Consider the following 23,924-nt stretch of genomic DNA (forward strand, 5'->3'; position numbering starts at 1 on the left):
GAGGTGCGTGTCTATGGGGGAAGAGGATGGGGATGGCACAGGTGTGCTCCCCAGAGGGAGCTCCCCTAAACTCCCAAACTGAGTCCTTTGTCTTGAGGCTTTTATCTCTTCTGCAGGCGGGAATTTTAGGGGAGGTCTCATGGGAGCGTTTCAGCAGGTTATCCATCGTTTTCTAGGTGTGCTCCTCCAGGGCGGTGGTCTCCACTGATTGGTCAGTGTCAGGGCAGGGCGTCCTTAGCCACTGCGGCTGACCCTGGCTTCATCCACCTGGTTTTGCTGCTTTTCTGGGTCTGGAGCTGAGGCCCAGAGGTCATCTCTAGGGAGGTGACCTTCTGTATCTGCTGTAAATGGGTCTGCCCGTTTATTCGGCCATTTGTCTCAGTTTCCCTGTTCCACGTGTCCTGGCTCACTGGCCTGCCATTCCTGGGGGAGGTAAGGGGTGGCCTGCGGTGCCCGGCTCTGGTTAGGGGTTTGTACTCTCTCCAGGTGGGAGAGGGCTCCTGGCCCAGAACCAGTGGTGAGGCGAGAGGGGGATCAGAAGAGAGTGGCTGGGGTCTTAATCCAGGGGGCCTAGCAGTACAGGGTCCCACAGCTGGGTTACCTGCCTCTCTTTTCTTTCACTACGTCTCCATTTTAGCCCACTCTTCTCCTCGGGTTATCTTCAACCCCATGCGCAGTCTGTTTCCCATCTACAAGCTCATTTCCAGCCACACCCCCTTCCCAGCCACACCCCTGCTTTCCCCACAGCCCAGCTCCTGTTTTCTACTCCAGCCCAGACACCCGATCCCTCCCCAGGTTGGCTGCCCTGGCCTCTCCCCTGAATTAGCAGCTTCTGTCTTCCACAGTTCCTACTCCAGCTGCACGAGCATAACTCCCTCCACTCCCACCTGCAACTTCCTGCCCGAAACCACTGCCCGTCCCACCTACATCCCGGCCCCGCCCAGTCTGTGGCCCCGCCCTTACCCGCCAAGGCCAGCCCATTCCCCATGATATGCATCGCCATTGGCTGACTCCTTCATAGGACTCCGCCCCCTCAGCCTCCACTTCTGCCATTGGGGCAGATAGACGCCCGTCAGCGCCGTCGCCTGGCAACAGGGCTGGCCGCTCCAGGGGGAAAATCCTTGAACAGCCCGACAGACCGGAAGGCGAGTCCAGTCTTCGGAGCTGGGAAGGTGAGTTTAGTTCCGCGACGATGGAGGGCAGAGGTGAGCGGCGAAAAGAGGCGCCGGCTCTGTGACCTGGAGGCGGGGACAGCGATCAGGGGCAATGACGCTGGTCCTGGGAGCGAAGCTACCCCGAATCGCGCGCGCCCTGCACCTCCCCGCCACGGGCGCTAGGTGGGGGGAGGTTAGGGGCGATGGGGAACAGCTTTGAGGGATGGAGGGTCTTTTCTTGGGGTCAGAGCGCACAGTCACTCCGCACCTTCAGCCTTTCGTTTGCTGGAGAGAAAAGCGGCCCAGCCGGCGCCATCTCTAGGGCCGAGGCCACTGTCTGGAAGGGTGAGCAATGAAGCTGGTATGGACATGGGAGGCACCGGGGAACGGCTGTGGGAGGAGGAGTCAGGAGGTTGAGGTCGACTGTGGGGTGGGGGGGTGAAGGGGGGTGGAGGAGAAGGGGGGGCCTCCTTCTCGCATTCTGATCACAGCCTACTAGCTTTCCCCAGGTTAGCTGAGTCTGATCACTAGATTCAGGGCAGAGGGGAGAGGGAAAGAGAGCACCCTCTGCTGACACCTCTGCAGATGAGTCCGTGGGGCTCTCTGGGGGAGGAAGCCGGCCTTTGCAGGACAGTGCACCTTCCGGCCAGCGGGACTCTGCTGTCTGAAGGCTGGCTCGGGTCCAAGCCGACCTTCTGCAGAAGAGCTGCTGGTTCTGGGCCATAAGCAGGGCTTGGAATGCTTCTGTCCCCATGAGGCAGTTGGATTCTTCCCAGAAAAGGGGGTACTTGAGGGTCAGGTCACCACTCTCAGGACCATAGCCCCTTGAGGTCAGGGTTAGAGATTGACAAGCCAGGGTGGAGAGCATCCCCCAAAGAGCCAGTTGGAGAGGTTCTGAGGGGTTGACAGCTATCCTAGGACGCCCGCCCATTCAGCAGACTAGGGCTCCCGCCCCCTCCCCTGCATTGAGGGAGTTTGTTTCTTCCAGGCTGTTTCTCTTGTTTCAAGGCAAGAATTCAGTCTTCCCTTGTGGGCTCATCTGTTTCTGTCTCTGGCTCCAGAAAGCAGAATTAATGCCCTATGTTACCTCACTTAACCCTTTTCACCTCATTATAGGGTTGGTGGCACTTCCTCCATTTTACTAAGGTTCGAAAAGGCGTAGTACCTTGCCCTGGTCATACAGCCAACAAGTGTTGAACTTGAACTCAGAGGTGCCCATCTTTGTTACACCATCACTCAGAGCCTGGGGCCCTGCGCTGGGGCGAGTGTTCTGGGTACGATTCAGTGCAGTTCCGTGTGGACTCTCCTGCTCTGCCCTGTGGCCCCGTCCTTGGAAGCCAGGATTCCTCGCCCTCTGCCCTTCTGACATTTAGGGCCAGGGAATTTTTTGTGGGGTGGGCCTCCTGTGCACTGTAGGATATTTAGCAGCAGCACCCCTGGTTTCTACTCGCCAGATGCCAGCAGTGACTCCTTTTGCAGTTGTGACAACCCAAAATCAACTTGCCAAATGTCCCCTAGCAGCGGTCACCAACCGGTGATCCGCGGACCACGGGTGCTCTGTGAGGTCCGAAAGGTTGGTGACCGCTGCCCTAGACGACAGAACCACCCCCCGCTGAGAGCTAATGGGTGCGCAATCTTGGCGTATCATTGCGGTGCGTCCTCCTGAAAGAGAACTTGGTGTAGGGACCTACAGGAGACGCCGGCCAGCGGAGGGTGGCTGTATGCCAACTTGCCAGGAGAAGGCCGGTGCCGCATGGCGAGGTGCACCTGGGGCAGTCCCATGCGAAAGCCATTGCTGGGACTGAAAGAAAGCCCAGGAACTTGCATTTGGGGAGAAGTAAGGACGCATAGAAGGCCTTCCTGTCCTTCCCAAAATTGGTTAGAGCAGCGGTTCTCAATCTGTGGGTTGCGACCCCTTTGGCGGTCAAATGACCCTTTCACAGGGGTCGCCTAAGACCGTCCTGCATATCAGATATTTACATGACGATTCATAACAGTAGCAACATTACAGTTATGAAGTAGCACCGAAAATAATTTTACAGTTGGGTCACAACATGAGGAACTGTATTTAAAGGGCCAGAAGGTTGAGAACCACTGGGTTAGACATTTCTGGCATGTTCACAGCGATCGAGGCTGGGATGGATGAACGGGGACACTTTGTGCCATTACTTCCTCTGGCCTTGGGGGAGCTCTTTAAAAAGAGGCGTTTTGAGATGTGTCCCTTCTCCAGTGCCCCACAGGCTAGGAATGGCGGGGCAGGGGGAGGGCATATTGTTAGAAGCTGCCCCTCTTCCCATAGGCCTGGAGCTCCTCTTTGAGGCTGCGACACACACACTCCTTCCTACTAGAAAAACTGGTGTTGCCTTGGCCTATCCCGTGTCTCCAACGGGCACCGCTGCCGCCCTGTGCCCAACCCACAAGCTGATGGCCAGCACCTCTCCTGGGCATTGCCCTGCCTTGGCTGCTCGCCCAGCCTTTCCTCTCTCGCAGTGTTTGGGCGCTGGGCAAGGCTGGCTGGGCCCTGGGCAAGGCTGGCTGGGCGCTGGGCAAGGCTGGCTGGGCGCTGGGCAAGGCTGGCTGGGCGCTGGGCAAGTGTTGATTTGTTTTCAGACAACAGTGGAGGGACTTATTTCCTGTGGGACAGAGGAGGAGGTGGGGTGGGCTGGAAGTGAGGTGCAGACAGAAGTCCCCTTGCTCTGTAGTCCCTTCAGGTGCCTTCCCCACGCCAGGCCTCACCTCACCGATCTCGGGGTTCACCCCACACCCAGGTGAGCCTCCTGTGGGTGCCTGAAGACCCAGCCAGAGCCTGTCTCGACTCCTGTGTTCTCACCCCGATCCCCACCGACCCTGCAGCGCTCGTCTGCCTCCCTGTTAAACAGGAGCTCCTGCAGGCCCAGGCCTGCCTGAGGCTTCTCTCCGTCACCTGCTCTCTCTGACAGCCCAGCCCGGGAGAAGCTGAGCTGTTCATTGAAGGAATAGATGCATTTGCTGACGTCAGGAAGTGTCCTGCACAAGGCGGGACCTCTGGCCCCTTAGTGGCACAACCCCTGGGTACACTACCAGCTTCAGAGGAGCGGCCTTTAAAAGTTGGTGGCCTTTTCGCCCCAGTCAGTAGGGCAGAGGGTGAGAAACCCCTTACCGAGGCTGGTGTCCCTGAGTAGAACAAATCCTTGGTTTTGAGCAGGGAGGGAGCTTGCTCAGGGTTCCTTAGATGTCTTCATAGGTTAAGGAGAAGCCAGAGGGGGCGTCATCTCGAGATCCTGGCCTTGCTGTGAGCTCTCCCCGGGGACTTCTGGGCTTTGTTGTTCTTCAGGGTGGGACAAATCGCTTCCTTGTATGTGCCGAGTCCCTGCCGTTGTCTTGGCCTAGGCCGTGGGGTACAGAGATGAGGCACCCTGGAGCCATCCAGTTGTGAATGGGAGAGAGAGCACTGATCCAGGGGGCCCCTGAGTGCTGTGGGCCCCTGGGAGCGAGTCCCATAGGAGCTGAACATGGGGTGCTTGGGCCTTCTCAGGACCTCGGCCAGGCCAGCCTCCTGGGGTTTACGCCTGTGAGCCCACAAGGAGGGGGGAGAATGGGCTGGTCCGCCTGAGAGGCCAGCAAAGGAATGACACATCCCCGTGCCTCATGCGCCAGGTTGGCTTAGGTGCTGGGCAGGTGGCTGTGGGGCAGTCTCTCTCTTGTGACTCAAATTCTAGTTCTAGCCAACCAATTAGCTGTGAACCTGGGTGCTGGAGGTGGGGCGGTGAGGGGCAAGCAGATGAGCAAGCAGGCCTGTCTCCATTTCAGTTAAGGCAACGGTCAGTTCTACGAAAGTCACAGATGCCGGGTGGCCTCGGAACCCGAAGGCTGAGTGCAATGGTGAGGTGTGCAAGGTGGACAGGGAGGGCCCTCCGAGCCAGACGAGGGGCGGGAAGGACCTGGTGCCCGAGTGGGCCTCATGCATCTGTGAGGCTGGCCGTGGGAGCCTGCCTGGGTGGGCGCAGCCTGGAGAGTTCAGCTTTGATGTGAAGCTGTGTTAACGTCTCTAAAACCCTTCCCTCCCAGGTGTCGGGGAGCTCTTCATCTCTTCCAGCGTTTAGGTGAGCCGTGGCTTTCTCATGTCACAGCTGTATGGTTTTCTAGAGGAAGGAAAAAGTGTGCTCTTTGGTATGAACACCCCATCCATCGAAGAAGGAGATGAATTCACTAGGGTACATTTTTGTACCGTTTTCAGGATTTCAGCAGAATAACAAGAGAGGACGCAGGGAGAGTCGTGTGACAAAACTTCTGGTGACCTGATAAATTGACACAGATTTTTGAGTGACTTGAATTATTTGGTTGGGGTGTGTGTGGAGGGGAGTATGAATTTAAAAATACTTTGACTGTCATGATTTACCAGTGATATATGTCAAGCTGTGACAGAACAGAGCAAAAGCAGAACCAGGCTGTACAGACAAAGATAAGATCACGGTGCATGCTCCCCAGATAATCCGCGCCCCCCCCCCCCCGCCCCCCGGTAAACTCGAGCCGTGCAGCATCCTTCCTGATGCTAGCTGTAGCCCCTTTCTGTCCTTCCTGCGTCTGTGTTAAACATTAAGACACCCAGTCACTGATTTGCACCCAGTCCAGACTGAACCCTGCCTTCCCTGAACCTTCCAAGAAGGCAGCCCCAACGCCCTCCCAAGCCCCCTCACACGCTCTAACCAAGACCCCCCACACTTCCTCCCTGCAGCACCTTGGAAATGCAGCTTCTTGCTTGTCTTTAGGGGGCAGCGACATACTTTCCATTGTGGTTCCTCCTGGGGATCGCCTTAGACTGTTTCATGAAGCGAACAGCGTGCAGGATGTAGGACATTCACCTCAGAGTCAAAGATGTGTGTGCCCTGCTTCTCCCTTTGCTTTGCACTCTTTCCCGCTCTCTGCTGGCTCATCCCCTAACCCAGTCTTAAATGATCAGGCTGTTTCTTGGGCTCTTAGAATAATTGACGGGAAGAGGACGGGCCAGTCTTGGCATGGCTGCTTGAATTGTGCCCCTGGAGGGGACTAGGGGCAGCTGTGGTTAGAGATAGTAAAGCCGCAGGCAGGCTGGACCTTGAGCCAGGGCCCCGGTTTCCTCCTTGGCTCTTATGCTGCTGAGAAACTTGAGGAGTGGAAGTATTTAGATCAGATGGCCCGTGAGTGACAGCCCTACCCTGGGTTGCTAAGGCCTCGTTTGCAGCCTGCGTCTGCAAGTGCTCTGTCGTCCCTCCCTGGTGCCTCTGCTGGAGCCTTCCTGTTCGGGCCGGCGGCGCCCCCTGCCAGGCTGGCAGTGATAAAAAAAAAAAAAATGATGGAAAAAACAACAAGAATGTTGGAGAGGATACAGTGAAATCGGAACATTGTGCTTTGCTGCTGGGAACGGAGAATGGAAAACAGTTTGGTGGTTCTTCAAAAGTTAAACATCAGATTACCATAGGACCCAGCAACTCCACTCCAAAGTCTGTACCCCCAAAGCTTGGAAGCAGGGACTCAAACAAGTACTTGTGAATATTGCTGCTAAGAACATGCAAGTACGATATCTAAAAGGAAGAAACAGCCTAAATGTCCATCAACAGATGGATGGATAAACCAAACGTGCTATCTCCGCTCACTGGAATATTACTCAGCCATGAAAAAGGAACACAGTGTAACAGGATGAGCCTCGAAAACACTCTGTTGAGTGGAAGAAGCCAGTCACAAAAGGACACACATGTATGATTCCATTTACATGGAGAGTCCAGTGTAGGCAGGTCCCGTAGAGAGGGGAGCAGTTAGTGGCTGCCAGGGGTTGGGGCAGGAGGAATGGGGAGTGACTAGTCATGGTTACAAGGTTTCTTCGGGGCACCATGGAAACGCTTTGGAACAATATAGAGGTGGTGGTGTACAACGTTGGGAATGTACTAAATGCACTGAGTTGTATCCTTTAAAAGGGCGAGTTTTATGTTAAGCGAGTCTCACCTCAACAAAAAGAAAAGATCCCAACTGTCCTCCATTTCCCCTTGGGGTTTTGAACAGCCGGGACCTGAGGGGCCTGTTGCACACACTTGGTGCCCTCTGAGATCGCTGCCCCTCCCTCGCTGTCCTGGTGGGAGCTGGTTGACACGTGCAGTTTATGGAGTGCTTGTCTCTCCAGCACTTTCACCAAAGCGAGTTTCCAAATGAAGTTTAGGATAAGAATAAAGAAGTCACAGCACTTGCCCCTTAAGAGATTTTTTTTTCAACTGACTTAGCTTTTCTCTCTGAATCCATGGATCTGTAACGAGGTCTATGATAATGAACAAAGGTCATGGGCTTTGGGGTACTAGTCTGTGCAAACTCCTGAGCTCATTGGCTGGATAATTTAATTATCACAATGATCTCTGAGGTAGGGCTGTGATTTATTATTATTATTTATTTATTATTATTTTTGTTAATCCTCACCAATCCCCATTGATTTTTAGATTTTTAGAAAGAATGGGAAAGAGAGTGGGAGGGAGAGAGGGAGAAGGAGAGAAAGAGAAACACCCATGTGAGGAGACACGCGCCCCGATGGGGGGGGGGGGGGTCGGGGACTGAACCTGCCATCCAGGTATGTGCCCTTGACTGGGAATCGAACCTGCAACCCTTGATGGGCAGACCGATGCTTTAACCACTGAGCCACAGGGTTCAGTAGTTTGCCCAAGGCTGCACAGCTAGGGAGAGGCAGAGCCACGCTCACAGGGGAAAACTTGTCACACAGCCTGTTCCCTTTGTCCATGATATTTTCAAGGTGCTGATTGTATTCGAATACATGTGATCATCCAGACAACAGGTTTTTAAAGTTTTAAACTCAGATTTAAAAAGAAAAGAATATTTAAATTAAAATACTGGGCTTTTTTCCTACTTTTTAGTTACATTAACTTGAGAACTGTGTTTTCAAATAGAGAAATCTAAACTGGCAATTACGGGCATGTTTTTCAGAGATCATAGGAATCAGGATTGGGTTTTCATACTTAATTATATTGACTATCAAGTTCCACCACATCGAAACAACACGACCTGGCTCTGATGCGTTTTAGCCGCATTTTACAGCTACGTCAACATTTATTAACTTGATGGTGTAATTATCAACGTTTACTTTCTATGGTTATGACATTTTGATTTTTCTCTCTACCTTGGTCCCTTCTCCTTCTGCAGAGAATCCTGCCAGCAATAAGGCAAGATGGGGAGCAGCGGGAGCCGCCTGGGGCAGAGTGTGCATTCGCAGTTTCTTCCTGAGGAGCAGGCGGAGGTGGACCGGTTGTTTGATGCCCTGTCATCGGAGAAAAGCAGCGCAGCCTCGCCCAGATCCTTTTCTCTGAAGGCACTCGAGGCAAGAGTCACAGCCATCAATGGGGCTTAGTCCAGAGCGGGAGTCTGCAAACTATGGCCCCCGAGCCAAAATCGGCTCTGTGTTTGTAAGACTGAACTTGAAAAAGTTTCTTTCCTGTCAGGGTCAGGTAGCACACATGCTCAGCGTGGTAGACTCCTGTGGTCTCTGTCGCAGCTACTCTGCTCTGCCTTCGTCTCACCTTTCTAATGAGATTGAACAAAGGGGCCAGCCCCGCTTCCCATCTCCGGACCTGTCGGGTTCATAGGTCCAGTAACTGCGAAGGGTTCCTTTTGCCGTTAGGATTTGTTCGGTGTTTGATGTTCTTTTTGCCCTTAGGCTTTGAAGGTGTGTGAAGTCCTAGGGACTTTATGGTTCGCCTAAAAAACAACGATGTTTCAAAGTCAAGGTTCATCGGACAAGGAGTTAAAATGCCTGTTTCCCCACCTTTTTGCCTTGTTCCCTGGGGGCTTTCACTGCCTGTCTGAGTGCTCAGACTGAGGGAAGACATCGGCAGAGGACATGGGCTCCTGTGCCTGGGCCGTGGGCGGGAAGGCCCTGTGTGAGGCGCTCTGGCAGCCTCCTCTTGTAGCGCATGCAGAGCGGGCGCCGATGGGCATCGGGGATCCCCCCCGCATACTCCCCTCACAGATGAGCAAGCTGGCCAGGGAGGTGATGTGGGGCACAGCCGTGTGGTGTACTAGTGTGTGTGTGCATCTGTGTGTGCGCACGTGTGTGCACAAGTATCTCCACTGGACCCAAATCACCCCCATCTGCCTGGTCACCCACCATGCTGAAGCAGACAGAACCAGACTAGACTGGACGGCACAGTGGGTGGCAGCATTCCTCAGTGTTTGTTGAGATAAATACAGCTCGAGTTGATCGGAAAGCCTTGGTGACTATATAGTTTCCGTTGGGAAGGAATTGGAGATTGCTCTTCCAGTAGACATCCAGAAACACTGACGGAAGGAGGTATACTCCTTTGGAGAGTCAGGGTGGGGACCAGCTTTACAGGAACTGCAGAGCATCGCTGTGTCACAAACGGGGTAGTAGTGTGAGTGGTTCCAGGAGGATCCGTGTGCAGATCCCACCAGGAGGGAAGTTCGTGATTGGCTTTCTCTCACCATTTATTTTAAATCTCTGGACCAAATCTGATCTGATGTTGGTCCTAAGGAAAGCGGTATTTACAGAATGTTATTGGCAAGACATTAATTAAGAACTAGGTTTTAAATTGAAATAAACATTAATGTAAAATGCATGCTAAGCACACAGAACTTAGATAAGAAGTGAAAGCCAGCTACTATGTTTGCAAGTCCCTAAGATAGAGGAGACCAGATTAGCTACAAATAGACATATGCACCATATGTTAATAAATTGAGACGTGCAAATGGCAGCTGTCCGTGTAGGAGGAAGGAGATGTTCTAAGCAGAGTGAAGAGCAGACGATGGCCAGATGTAGGCATGACATGGCCAGCCATGGGGAGACTGGGAAGTTTGGAGAGAGGGGAACAGATTGTGGAAGAACCTGAGGGCCACGACGAGCCACAAGCCAGGGCACGCTATGCATGTGGGTCCTTGGTGATGTGAGGCCCTTCGGTGGGGGAGCGATGGTGCGTGTGAGGATCTGGGACGGCTACATGCTGGTAGAAGCATCATGGCCTGGCAGTGGTAGGTCGTGGTCCCCTCGTTACCATGTTTAACTTGGACTCCGTCTAGCCCTTTCTCCTCCTTGCCCTTCACAGAGCCACATCGGGGAGGCGCTTCCCCCGGAGATGGTCGCCAGGCTGTATGACGGCATGCGGGGGGTGGACCTGGCGAGACCGGCGAAGGGGCCCAGCGAGAGCGTCTCCCAGGAGCAGTTCACACTGTCGATGTCCCACCTGCTGAAAGGGAGCTCCAGGGAGAAGAGTTTCATGATCCTGAAGATGATTTCTGCCACAGATCGTCCCGTGAAAGCACGGGAAGTCCAAAAGGTAGGGAGGCCCCAGGACCATTGCAGCCCCCCAGGTGGCCTCGGTGTCCGTCAGTGGGGGACTCGGGGGGGATCAAGCCACTGGTGGAAGCATCAGAGATGCCCACCTTTGGGGAAGCCTAGGTCACATAACCGGTGGACAAAGGCCTTGGCAAAACCAGACCGACGGGGGATCATTAGGAAAATGAGTACCCAGGTTACATGATTTTCCCCCACTGTGGCCATTGCAGTTGGCATTAAAGAGATAAAACACCCCCCCTTGCTGATAGGACGTAGGTCACCGGTCCTGGTAGAAATGTCATTCATGGTGAAATTGTAACCTTCAAGTTTACAGAGGATCTCGTCGGCTCTCTGGTGCACGTGCTGAGCCACAGGCAGGAGCTGAGAGGCTGGGCGCAGAAGAGCACTCCTGGTCCCCCGCCCAGGGTGCAGGCTCTGGCTGCGCAGCTGCTCTCCGAGGTGAAGTTTGCAGGCAAGTGCCCTGCGCGTGCCCACACTCCGAGGCCTTGGTGGCGGAGAGTGGTACCATCTGTCTCGATACTGTAGGCTTGTAGTCAAGTTTTGGAATCAGAAAGTGTGAGTCTTCCACCTTGGGAAGACTGTGTAGATCAGTGGTTCTCAACCTTCGGGCCCTTTAAATACAGTTCCTCGTGTTGTGACCCAACCATAAAATTATTTTCGTTGCTACTTCATAACTGTAATGTTGCTACTGTTGTGAATCATAATGTGAATATCTGATATGCAGGATGGTCTTAGGCGACCCCTGTGAAAGGGTCGTTCGACCACCAAAGGGGTCGCGACCCACAGGTTGAGAACCGCTGGTGTGGCTTGGTCTGATTGATTGGTTGGCATATCACTGTTCATAGTATTTCCCTATAATCCTTATGCTGCAGGTTGAGGTGAGTAGCTATAAGGACATGTGATCGCCCACTAATACTGTCTCCCCTTCCCTAGACGGCGAGAAGCTGCTGGGGCCTGAGCAGCTGGACTATGACTGTGACCCCGCTGTGATCGAGGACTGGGTGTTCAGGGCCCACCTGGTGGCCACGTTCCTGAGTGTGGTCATCCACAGGGGCTTTGGCCTGCACTGGCCCCTCGATCTGTCCACGCTGGTCCCCGAGCGTCAGGTTGACCAGGGGCAGGAGTTTGAGAGCGTCCTGGACCTCCTGTCGGTCATCTACGTCAACTCCCACCTGCCCAGGGAGCAGCAGCACCGCTGGCACCTGCTCTTCTCGTCCGAGCTCCACGGCCACAGCTTCGCCCAGCTCTGTGGGCGCGTCCCACACCAGGGGCCCTCCCTGCTGCTCCTCGAGGACCTCGACGGCCACGTGTTTGGTGGATTTGCCTCCTGCTCCTGGGAAATCAAGCCTCAGTTTCAAGGTAAGACATGGCCACCGCAACCCAGCGGTAGCCGGGTGCGCGTCAGGAGTTCTGGTCAGACGGCTGCGGCCTGGGGACCCCTGAGCACCGGCAAAGGGTGTGGGTGTTAAGAGGGTGAGCCGTTCTTCCGGCTGCTCCTCCACGTGTTTGCCCGGCTGTGTCTGGGAGGAGAGGGCACCGTGCTGCTGCTTTATGGTGGGTGGACGACTCATGGGTGAACTCCTTTGGTTCCGACGGCAGGGTCAGGTAAGCAGGCCGCGTATCCTCACTTGGATTTTAGGTTTTTTAAATGGTGCCAGGTCCAGGTCGTGGGAGAGGCTGGGCTGTGGACGCCTCATGCGGGACCGAGAGAAGCCGGTTCTTTCCGATGGGACCGTCTTCCTTTCCCGGAACCCCTGTGTGTCTGCTTGCTGCCGCCGCCATGGGTTTTTGGTTTTGTGACTTTGTTGAGTTTGGAAGCTCTTGTGGGAACTCGAATGCAGCGAGATCTAAATGGCTCTAGTGAACCTCCCCCTTCCTCAAAGAAAAGTGCTCTGATAAACGTTAAAGGCCATTTTGAAAATGCTCATCTGCTGGCCATACTCGGGGGCGAAACTGCCTTCCGAGGGTTTGGTGTCGCCGTGTGTCCCCTGGTGTGTGGCCCGCCTGCCGAGTGTGTGTTCTCAGCAGGGTTCCTCGGGGCCAGTGGCCGTGGAGGGCTTTTCCTCGTGGCTCTGAGCGCAGGCACATTCCCGCTCTCACTCCCACGGGCTAAGTGAATTCTGGGCAGGGTCCCTCCCCGTGAGGGGCGAGGTTAACACCCTCCCTGGCTGTGTTAGTGGAAGGGAGCTTCCAGGGACCTGAGATGCGGGAGACGGAGGAGAGAGGCCTCTTGAACGGAGACTGCACATCCGAACCAGACGGTCACCAGTTTCCCTCCATTCTGCTGCGTCCCTCCCGCCTCTTCGTCTTCCTCTCGCTTTCAGCAGCGTGGGCAGCTGCCTTCTCACGGGCCCTCTGCTTTTAGTCTCGCCCTCCAATCCATTTGCCATATCCCAGCTCTTCTCTAACAGACCCACTGCCCTCGGGGTGGTGCGCCTTTCATCTCCCCTCTCCCGGCCCGCTCCTGCCCCTTGCGATCCGCGCTCAGTCCCACTGAACCTCCTGGGTTTCCAGAACAGGCCGCGCTCCCTCTCACCTCAGGACGTGGCACATGCTGCTTTCTCCCGTTTCCACCCCTCCTGGCCCGGGACTCCGCCAGGGCCACCTCCTCCAGGAGGCCTTCCCAGCCACACGAGGGCCGTGTGCTCCCTGTGGTCCTCAGTCGTGCCGCAGGCCTCTGGGATTGTTCCTGTCTTCCCCGCTAGGCAGAGCTCCTGCCGGCTGGGGAGCCACATCCAGCTGCAGAGGTTTTAGCAGCGGCGGGCCGCCCAGTGCCTGGGATGGGGTGGAAGGAATCATGAGATGAAGGTTGGGTACCTCTATCCCGAGATCCTGTTATTTCTAGGACTTTATTTTCTCTCGGTTTTAGAATGTTCTGGATCTTCAGTCCAGGTGCTCTCCCAGCTCTTCCCCACTGTCTGGGGTCCCCAAGACCACCCACACCTCATGATCCACTGGCAGCCCTCACGGACTCGGCGTAGAGCTGTGCTCACGGCCATGGTTTATTACCGTGAGAGGACGCAGAACAAGATCAGCACAGGGAACAGGTTGGGGTGAAGTCTGGGGCAACCAGGCACCAGCTCCCAGCGTCCCCTCCCAGTGGAGCCCTCCAGGACATGCTGCCCTCCCCAGCAATGGCCGTGCCAGCACGTGTGAAGTGCTGTCCACCAGGGAAGCTCAGTAGGGGCTCAGCGCCAGGGTTATATTGGGGGCCGGCCATGTGGGCTCCCTCTGCCAGGCATGAAGCAAAATCCCAGGCTCCCAGGAGGAAAGCAGGGGGTCAGCCCCAATCACCCTGTGTGTGTAAACAGTTCAGGCACAGGGAGCCACTCTGATCAGTTCTCTCCCTCTGCCAGGCATGACGCAAAATCCCAGGCTCCCAGGAGGAAAGCAGGGGGTCAGCCCCAATCACCCTGTGTGTGCAAACAGCTCAGGCACAGGGAGCCACTCCGATCAGTTCTGGGCGTGGGGGACCCTCCCGACATCCACGTTCCCAGACGTCAGCCCAGGGCCAGCCTTGGAAGCTCTTCTGGGACCACAGTCTCAGGCCTGCAGCGGCCCCGTTCTGCACAGCCACCCTTCCCTGTCAGTGTCACAGGCAGTGGGACCCCCCCCCCATCTCCATCTCCAGGCTCTGGGGAATGACGAGGTGCTCTGCCCTGTGGGTGGAGGCTGTGCTTTAGGACGTGGAAAAACGCACCCTGAGAACCATTAGAAATGAAAGGTTCGCTTCTTCCAGCTCCTTTCATATTAGCGCCAGGTTAGCGCTGCTGGGCCTAATGCAGCGGTTCTCAACCTGTGGGTTGCAACCCCTTTAGGGGTCGACCGACCCTTTCACAGGGGTCACCTGAGACCATCGGAAAACATATAATTACATATTGTTTTTGTGATTAATCACTGTGCTTTAATTATGTTCAATTTGTAACAATGAAAATAACATCCCACTTATCAGATATTTACATGACGATTCATAACAGTAGCAAAATTACAGTTATGAAGTAGCAACGAAAATAATTTTATGGTTGGAGGTCACCACAACATGAGGAACTGTATTAAAGGGTCGCGGCACTAGGAAGGTTGAGAACCACTGGTCTAACGTTTTATTAACAAGCAGCATTAACCTTCCTGAAGAATGGCGGAAATGCAGTTACCAAGTTCTCCAACTGAGTTCGTTCTGTTCTGAAATAGGAGGGTGGAATCCCAGCAGAGGGCAGCCTTGCTGCAGAGCCCGTCACATTCAGAGAGAGCCTCCTTGTCCATTTGCAGTTGAAAGGCCCGTGGCTTTGGGCTGGGCACAGAGCCTCGAGTCCGGCCCTGGCCCTGGGCAGGGTGCCTCAGTCCCCCAGAAGTGCGGGACGTGGCGCAGCGGGAAAGCGGCCTGTAAGTTGTGTCACGTGGGTGGTTGTCAAGTGTCGTCACTGTGAGAGTTACTAGTCGGTGGGAGCCTCACCGTCGGTGTGGTTTTGGCAGGTGTGACTGACTCCCTGGGTCCTTACCGCCACGGTCCAGGAAGAATCCTCCCCACGTGGCCTCCCTGCCGAGGGCAGCCCCCGATGGACTAGAGTGGGGTGCATTGCAGCCGAGGGGCCTCTGCTTTGTGCCCCGTCGCTTTGCCTAGCAGCGTCAGGCTGAGTAAATGTTGGTTGAAAGACAGTCCTAGGATTGCGGAGCAGAGTGATGCTGTGACCTGCATGGGGCAGCAGGGTGGGACCAGGTCGCTCATCGCTTGCAAAACTGCCCCAACCTGCTGGGCCCACCCAAGCCCCTGGACTCAAGTCTTTGCCTAGAGTCCGGTCCGCTGTCATCTGGCTGCTGTGACTGCTCCAGGCGCGTCTCCCTTGTTGCCCGCCCCAGCGCTCACACACCCTTCAGACAGGAAATGGCCCCTGCTTTTCCCCACACATCTTGTCCCTGGGCGGGGGTTGGGGGACTCCTCCAGGGAGTGGCTCTCCCCGCAGCCGTCTCCATCTCAGGATGTCCTTCGAGAAGCTCGGCCTCCAGAAACTCCCTGACCATCCTGACCGCACCCCGTGGATCTGTCTGGATTGAGGCCTGAGCATCGCCTGCCCAGCTCTGCCCTTCCTGCTCCTTGAGGCCCCTGGGCTCGAAGCCCCCTTCATGTCTGTCCTCCACGTTTGTGCCCCATTAACTTCCCGGGACCTTCCTTCTGTCTCATGAATTGCCTGATCCCGAGTACCATGAACTGCCTCTTGTGTGGGCTTGTATGGCTCGTTTTGGCACCAGGTGCCCTTCACCGTCACTGTGGAGGGGCAGGCTTTCAGGCCAATCACATAACTCTGGGGGCATCTCTGGTTTGGCTGCCCCTGAGCTTGGGCTTCCTGGGGGCCAGGGGTGGCCTCCACCTCTCCCCTGGAATATGCTGAAGGTGCTTCTGGAATGAATGAATCAAGATAAGGAGGGTCCTGAGACTTAGGATGTGTTCACACCCACAGTTTTGACTGGTACCTGCTCTGAGGCAGCATGCCCAGGCCCTGCCCATGGACAATGGTAGCCGGTCACCTTTCCCTTCCTGCGGGGCAGCGGGGCGCCTGCGGGTGTCCTCTCCCCGCTGAGCCCAGTGTCCAGTGCCAACTGGAGGAGGCTGTGCCCACACCAAGTCAGGACCTGGAGTGACCACCGGGCTCCTTGCTCCGAGGTGAAAGGACACCCGCCCCTTTTGACTTGGTCGCATTCGTCCGATGAGCAGCAGGCAGAGTCCCCATGGCTGCTTCCCTGTCTTCTGCGGGGCCTGCATGATGGCTGAGCCCCTGTGCATGAGCTCAGGGCACATGTGAAGACCCATGTGATGGCCTCGCTGCTTTGCCTCCGAGCGGTGGCTTGTTTGCAACCCCCGCTTCTCTCTGCCGGCTCAGATCGGTGATGCTGCGTATGTGTGCTCTGGTCACTTGCAGGGGACAACAGATGCTTCCTGTTCTCCATCTCCCCCAGCATGGCCGTGTACACCTGCACGGGCTACAACAACCACTACATGTACCTGAACCACGGGCAGCAGACCATCCCGAACGGACTGGTGAGGACTGGGGAAGGGCTGGGGACGTCCCACCTGAGTGTCCATCCTGGTGGAGTCAGCCCTGATACCCTGGGAGCTGTGTGCATTCACTCACCCGCGTGCCCTGTTCTGCTCATTCTGCTCAGTGCCGCCACGGCCGCAATGAGTGAAGGGAGGACAGAATTTAGCCGGTGGAAGGACGGAGCCTCGGCTGGGGTTTTTTGGTGGCTTGTGTGCGATGGTGGATTTGGCCAGTTTTCCTGGTAATCGGGTGGCCCATGGCCTTTGTGGCTGGACATGGTGTCGGTGTCAGACCTGTCACTGGCCTTGCTGCCCTGCCACGTGCCTGGGGGATGAGCCGAGGGAGGGGGCACAGCCAGGGCTGGCCTCCCTGGAGCCGTGGGGAATTGCCAACTGTAACTCACAAAGCAGTGTGTGGGGCTCCAACTGGGGTGACTGCACCTCCTGTCTGCTCTGTGCTCCAGCCTGGAGACTCGGCTACGGGAAGGGGAGAGTGAGGGTGAAGGCCAAGGGCTGGGGTGGGTGAGGGGGCAGGCGCCCGTGCACACAGCAGCCCAGCACCTGTGGGCCAGCTAAATGTGGGTGAGAAATGTGCCTCTTACCAGCACTCCCGCCAGGTTTTTTTTTCTCTGCTTAACAAAAAGCTTGTTTTGGGAAACTCCAGCCCTGGGTTTGCAAAGCCAGGGTCCAGGAAGGCTGGTCCCCCTGTCAGGATGGAGAGCACCCCCATGCTCTTTCCCACGCTTGCTGCAGGCCTGCCACGGGGCCACCTGAAGGCCCCCGACACCTCCCAGAAAGGGCAGTTTGGTGACCACAAGGGCAAAGGCTTTGGTCTCAGGAGCAGCACCCAGTAGGTCCCCAGGAATCGCCAATCATCAGTCCGAGGGAGAGAAGCCACTGAGAATCGCCTGCACTTTCTTGCTTTGGTCTCTTGCTCAAAGGAGTTCCAGGCCACCAGGGCCACGAGCAGAGGCGGAGGCGGCACCCAGACACCTGATCAGGGAGGTGGAGCAGCAGTTCTGTCCTCATCGCCAGGAGCTTGGAGCCAGCACTGTGGGGAGGGGCGGGGGGGCGGTGGCAGAACAGCTCTACGTCACTCCCCGGGCCTGTGTCACCCCGGGCCTGCTTCCTGGTTTCCCTCCGTGTAGGTGACACACGGAGTGAGGGACTTACACCCTCAGTGCAGTGCCCTGGTCTGTGGGGCACGAGGGTCCCTGCTGCAGGTTTTCCACGAAGTTCTCTGTGCCCTGACGCTGTGTTTCTGTCAGCCAGTGTAGCCCCGAGAGAAAGCCATGCGGGTGGGAGTCCGGACACCTCAGTGATCGTTCCAGTAACTTGTGCTGGGATATGAAAATCGCACCAGTCAGTATATTTCACTTCTCATCCCGCGTCTCAGCCAGGTGGCCGAGGCTGATGTGGGCTCGGAGTCTGACATGCAGGCTGGGGAGATGCTGACGGCTTTGCCTTTGCAGGGCATGGGAGGGCAGCATCATTACTTCGGGCTGTGGGTCGACGTCGACTTCGGGAAAGGACACAGCAAGGCCAAGCCCACGTGCACCACGTACAACAGCCCTCAGCTGTCCGCCCACGAGGACTTCCGGTTTGAGAAGATGGAGGTGTGGGTGGTTGGAGACGCCTCCCATTCCAAGCTGGTGAGCGTGGGGCGTTTCTCCACTTCCTCAGCCTCACTCCTTTTGCTAGATGGAAGCATCTAGAGACAGTTTCTTCCACGTTTGTTTCCAGAATTTGCTGGCCAGAGGGATGCCAGTGGGGGCACAGCAGAATCCTGCCGGGGTCCCTTGGTGGGGGGGATTAGCAGAATGAACCACCGGGAAAGTGAGGCCTGCCCAAGGTGGGAACTGGGGTGTGAGGGGCCCCCACCTGCAAGATGAGGTGGGTTGGGTGCCTTCTAGTTCTGTGGTTCTGCAATGAGTCATGGTTGGGCCCTCTGCCCCTGGTCACCTCCCAGTGATGGCATGCCAGGACAGAGAGACCACAGTGAGGGAGCCAGAGCCCCCACCACATTTCCTGTGGCAACAGTAGGCTGTTGGCCCCTCTGATAAGCTTGAAACATCACCTCTGGCTCTGGGCTGCACATCCTTGGTCACTGAACACACCCATTTCCCTCTTTCCCAAGGCCAACAGCGGCAAGAGTATTCTGGATGCGGACCCTGAGGCCCGGGCCCTGCTGGAGATCAGTGGGCGGAGCCGCCACAGCGAAGGGTTCCGGCAAGCCCCTGACCAGGAGTGAGGAGGAGCCTGGACCGAGGGTGGTCCTGGAGCTGAGCGTGACCCCCTGGACAGAGCGCTCAGCCTGCAGACCTTCTCCCCATCCTGCGGTGCTTAGCTTTAACCTAGAGCTGCCTGTTCGTATCCTGGATGTGCTGACTCAGGACACAGTCACCCCTCCGATGCCATACATTGATTAGGGGGTGTGTCTCCCAGAAATCCTGTGTGTCAAATTAGCCACTTCAGTCTTGCCCTTGGTAAATTTGGTCTCACTGAAGTGCAAAGACACCGAAACACTTGAGACCTCTGTTGGAATCAGCATTTGATGGGCATGTGGGTTCTGTGTAGGGGATTTGGCCTGCTCAGGGGTCACTTGGCCTCTGAACAGGCTGTCACAGTTAAAGTGCCTTGACATTCCATTTCGACTGGTAAAGGAGGCGTTTGCATGGGAATCGCGATGCTTTTTTATGTATTATTGGGGGGAAATGGCCGAAGATTTCGGAGATAGCAGCAGCCTGGGTCTGCAGTAGGTGTCTGTGAGGGTCCACTTCTGCCTTCTCAGCTGTTTTTAAATGAGTCTGTGCCATGAGCAGGTAGGAAATGAGCGTGACAGAGAAGTTACGTTCTGTTACTAATCCAATGTGGGGGCATTTGGAGGCCCTGTGGCCTGTTTTATAAATTAGTGGTACCTTGGCAGCACTGGCCTGGGTTGCGGGCCTCCTGACACGCACCTGTCAGTCTCACCTCCCTGCCCAGTGCTGCTCCCACGGGGGTGGGCTGGCTCCCTTCAGACAAACCCCATGACCCTGAAATGCTAACGACCGCTTAGCTTAGGTGGGCTGGGCTTCCGAGCAGAGCTGCCATCTCCCAGGCCTGAAAAAACTATGAACACCCTATGCAAATCCCCGCCTTCCCGGAGCTGTGGGTGCCCCTCTCAGACATGTCACTGTGTCCTCGAGTCTTTTGCTCTGAACTTTGACCTTTTAGAACAGCATTTGCCCTGATTATAAGCCATAGCAACCTGAGCTGTTTGCGTTTTTAGGTTCTTCACTTTCTACCAGGGGGCTCATCAAACTGTGCACTCAGCAGTGCCCGTGACTGAGCAGAAGGCCCTGCAAATTAGCCTCCCAGAGAACAGCACCCGCTCGGACGGTGTGCGGAGGGGCAGCGGCGTGACACGCGCAGATGCAGTCACGCTTGATGTTCCTTATAAAAAGCCAGGTTATAGTGGCTTCTCCGGTACCTTGTGTGACTTCCTCACAGATGGATTAGCAGTTGCAGGACCCTGGGACCCTCAGACATCCTCACCATAAATCTGAAGAATTCGGTCTCAAATCTTCAGTTTGTTGTGGAATGTTCTTTTCTCTTTATTTTTTATAAAATGCAATTAAATACCTCATTAATAAAAGGTCCATTGGTGTCCGTACCTGGAGTACCATTTCCTGCTGCCTCTGTGTGTGGCTGGCGGGGAGGCGGAGGTTTTGTCTGCCTGCGTGCTTCCCGCCTTGCGCTTGCTCTGATGAGAGGGCAGGCAGGTCAAAGGGGGTTGTGTTTCCCAAGCTACACACTTCCAGGGGGGAGGGAGGGTGCCCAGACCGGGGCGTGGTTACCTGGAGGACGCTGCCCTCACGGTGGGCCTGCGGGTCTGAGCACACCCTGATACAGTATCAGTCGTGGCCGGGCCACTGGCCGGATGTACCATGCTCTACCTGGGACCAGGAAGCCGGTGATACTAGTCTTAACAAATGTTCTTTTATGATCAGGAATAACAATTCAGGTTGTAAGGACCAGTGGTCTCTGTAAGTGCAGACTGACCAGCACCCAAAAAGGTGCTAGAAGGAAGAGGTGAAAAAATGCAGTTCCTGATACCAACATGCCTACTATTTTTCCCATCATATTTTTTAATTTAGAAAATTACCACATGTGTACATGGTAAAAAAAAGAAAGAAAAAAAAAGGCCAAAATAGAAAGGGAAGTCTCCCTTCTGCTCCCTTCCCAGCATTTCCTTCCCAAGAGGCAAAAGCAAGGCAACTCCTTGCACACTCAGCTTGACTGTTTTCCACACTGGTGTGCCCCTCACTTTTTATTGGGTGGAGATGGCTCCATATTCACCCGTCTGTCGTCTTTGTTTTCACTGACTGTGTAATGTCCCATTGTACGGATGCGGTGTCATTTCTAGGGTTCAGCCATCCCGGCTGCGGAACGTTTGGTTTGTAGCTCACTGTGGCTGCAGCGACTACCCTATGTGTCTTGGTGTGATTTCTGTCTGGAGGATAAACTCTTAGAAGCTGAATTGTTGGATCAAAAGGTACATGAATTTTTATTTAGGTATTAACCAACTAACCTTTCAAGCTCAATTTATATCTTTAACATTTCGGAGTGCTTGTTTGCTGTATTTTCGTCAACATGATATTAAGATTTAGTTGTTTACTTGATACACAAAAACTAACTTTATTTTCTGTTTCTTTCATGTGTGACAGTGAGCAGCTCAATTTTTAAAAGCCATCTGTATGATGTCCTTGATCTGGTTTTCCAGGGTGTGGGTCTTCTCTAATTGATTTGCAAGAGTGCTCTTTTGAATGAGGCAAATTAGCATTTGATGTGTATGGCAAATATTTTTTCCAGTTTGTTCAACTTTATTTTTCTTTACATAATTTTTGCATTTTGTGCCATCATATTTGCCAGCACTTCCTAGTAAGGCTTCTGAGATTTGAAGTTTTTCTCCACTTTTAGATTTAAAAAAAACCCCTATTTTCTACTACTTTTGTGCTTTCTATTTTCATGTCTACATCTTTGAACCATTCAAAATGTATTTTAAAATAGACTTCTATCTTACCCCAAGTAAATTCCAGTGCCTTTTTTTATTAAATGGTGTGCCTCTTTCCTAGTGACTTAAAATGCTACTTTCTCCTTAACTGAATTTATGAATGAACTTAGATTTTCGTCTCATATTTTAATTACTGGAGTTTTATGATAAAAAGATGTAAGAGCTATTCCTCTATGACTACTGTTGGGTTTTTTTTTTGGAGTTTTCCTCCATATGCTTGCCTACTTATTTTCCACCACCCTTGGGAGCACTTTATTTCTAAAAAATCTGAGATAGCATTAAATCTGAGATAGCACTTTCGAGATAGCATTAAATATAGATTGCTGTAGGCGGAATGACACTTGGCTAAAAATGTATGATTCTTGCTCTCCAAGAACAGGAATATCTAAGTTTGCTATATAAAGTTTTGTTGTCCTTGCTGGCACTGCAAGGGGATTTATTTTTTCTAAGATGATTATTTGAACATAGAAAAGTTCTTAATTTTCCCACATAGCTTGCACCCAGTGACCGTGCTTTTGTCCAGTGGTTCTCAGTCTAGAGCCTGCAGCAGAATCATCGAGGGCTCCTTCAAACTCAGATGGTGGAGCTCCACCCCTGGCGTTTGACTCAGTAGGTCTGGGAAGGAGGGAACCAAAGAATTTATATTTCTAACAAGATTCCCAGGTGACGCTGATGCTTCTGTTTCTGGGGCCTCCCATTGAGGAGCACTGCTGTTCACTGTTGTTTTTTTATCCTCACCCGAGGATATGTTCATTGATCTTTAGAGAGAGGGGAAGAGAGAGGGAAAGACACAGAGAAACATCGATGTGAGAGAAACACATCAATTGGTTGCCTCCTGGGTGTGCCCCAACCAGGGGCCCGGGCCAGGGAGGAGCCTGCAACTGAGGTAAGTGCTCTTGACCAGAATCGAACCTGGGACCCTTCAGTCTGCAGGTCAACACTCTGTCCACCGAGCCATTAGTCAACAGAGCCAAATATCAACAGTACAACGATTGGAATTTCTTTTGAGAGCCAAATTTTTTAAACTTAAACTATATAGGTAGGTACATTGTTATTAACTTAATTCGGGTACTCCTAAGGCTTAGGAAGAGTCACACTCAAGGGGCCAAAGAGCCGCATGTGGCTCGAGAGCCGCAGTTTGCCAACCACGGGGCTAGGGCATAAGACTTCTATTTTTGTCCCCCAGCTTTACTGAGATATAATTTACACAGAAGATTGTGAAGGTTTAAGGTATACAATGTGTGATTGCAGGCATTTTGATTGCATACCTGGAAATAAGGATAATTTCCCCACTCTTCTGTAATCTAGACCTTTTATTCCTTTCTCTTGATTAAGTGTATCAGGAAATGTTTTGAGAACTTTAAATGTAATGATACATCCTTCTCATTTCTGATTTTAATGGAAATACATCTAGTCTTCTATCATTAAGCATGATGCTGGCTTTTTTGAGATATTTTATATAAAGGAAGTAATTATTTGTATTTATATTAAAGAGTTTATATCAAGAAATATTGATTTTTTTCAGTTTTTTTTTTTTTTTTTTTTTTTAGCATCCATGGTTTTCTTTCTTTTTTTAAGAAAATACATTTTATTGAATTTTTACAGAGAGGAAGGGAGAGGGATAGAGAGTTAGAAACATAGATGAGAGAGAAACATCGATCAGCTGCCTCCTGCACAATCCCCACTGGGTATGTGCCCGCAACTAAGGCACATGCCCTTGACCGGAATCGAACCTGGGACCCTTCAGTCCGCAGGCCGACGCCCTACCCACTGAGCCAAACCGGCTAGGGCCATGGTTTTCTTTTCAGAGTTATTAATAAAGGATAGGGTTTGGAATCTTGAGCTATCTTTGTATTTTAACTCACTTTTCCAATGTGTTAATTCAGCTGGCCCGTGTTTGGTACTTTTGTAACAATGTGTATAAATGAGTTGGTCTGTAATGTTTTGTTTTGTTTTGGTCAGATTTTATGTAAACCATGCTTTAGTTTTAAAGTTGTGCTGGCTATACAAAAATAATTTAGAACCTTTCCCTTTTCGAGGTTCTGGAAAATGCAAGTGAAAGGAGTTTCTTAAAGTTTGGGTAAAATTCATCTGGTCCATTTTGATTTGGCGGGTGAGGGAGGACAGGGTTAACTCTTGATGAGCTTATCCATTTCTTTTATCACTGGGTTGTTTTAAATCTCTACCCGGATCAATTTTGATAATTTTTATATTTCCATTTTATTTAAATCTTCAAATTAATTTATATAGAATTGACTAAAATATTTGAAATCTTTTTTTGGGTTTTGTCTCTTGTTTTCCTTTCGTTTTTCTTAGCTTGTTCTACCAATTTAAAAACTCAATTTTGCTTTCATATTATTTCTT

The 23,924-nt window shown here is 53.3% G+C and overlaps 1 protein-coding gene across 3 annotated transcripts; it reads left to right on the forward strand.

Moving 5' to 3' along the window:
- The first annotated feature begins 1,022 nt into the window (after nt 1-1,022).
- Nucleotides 1,023-20,165, forward strand: MEAK7 (MTOR associated protein, eak-7 homolog). Of its 3 annotated transcripts, none has more exons than XM_059667186.1 (8): nt 1,023-1,172; nt 8,310-8,484; nt 10,223-10,453; nt 10,780-10,924; nt 11,407-11,832; nt 16,386-16,504; nt 17,905-18,156; nt 18,642-20,165. In XM_059667186.1, exons 2-8 carry the CDS (start codon nt 8,335-8,337, stop codon nt 18,753-18,755), a joined length of 1,437 nt encoding a protein of 478 aa, XP_059523169.1. In that variant the 5' UTR covers nt 1,023-1,172; nt 8,310-8,334; the 3' UTR covers nt 18,756-20,165. The 3 variants fall into 3 exon arrangements, with proteins under 3 accessions (XP_059523169.1, XP_059523171.1, XP_059523170.1); XM_059667188.1 differs by having other exon boundaries at nt 1,024-1,172; nt 17,977-18,156; XM_059667187.1 differs by having other exon boundaries at nt 1,087-1,205.
- Nucleotides 20,166-23,924: the final 3,759 nt, after the last annotated feature.

The sequence above is a fragment of the Myotis daubentonii genome, chromosome 15, assembly GCF_963259705.1.
Source record: "Myotis daubentonii chromosome 15, mMyoDau2.1, whole genome shotgun sequence".
Lineage (NCBI taxonomy): Eukaryota > Metazoa > Chordata > Mammalia > Chiroptera > Vespertilionidae > Myotis > Myotis daubentonii.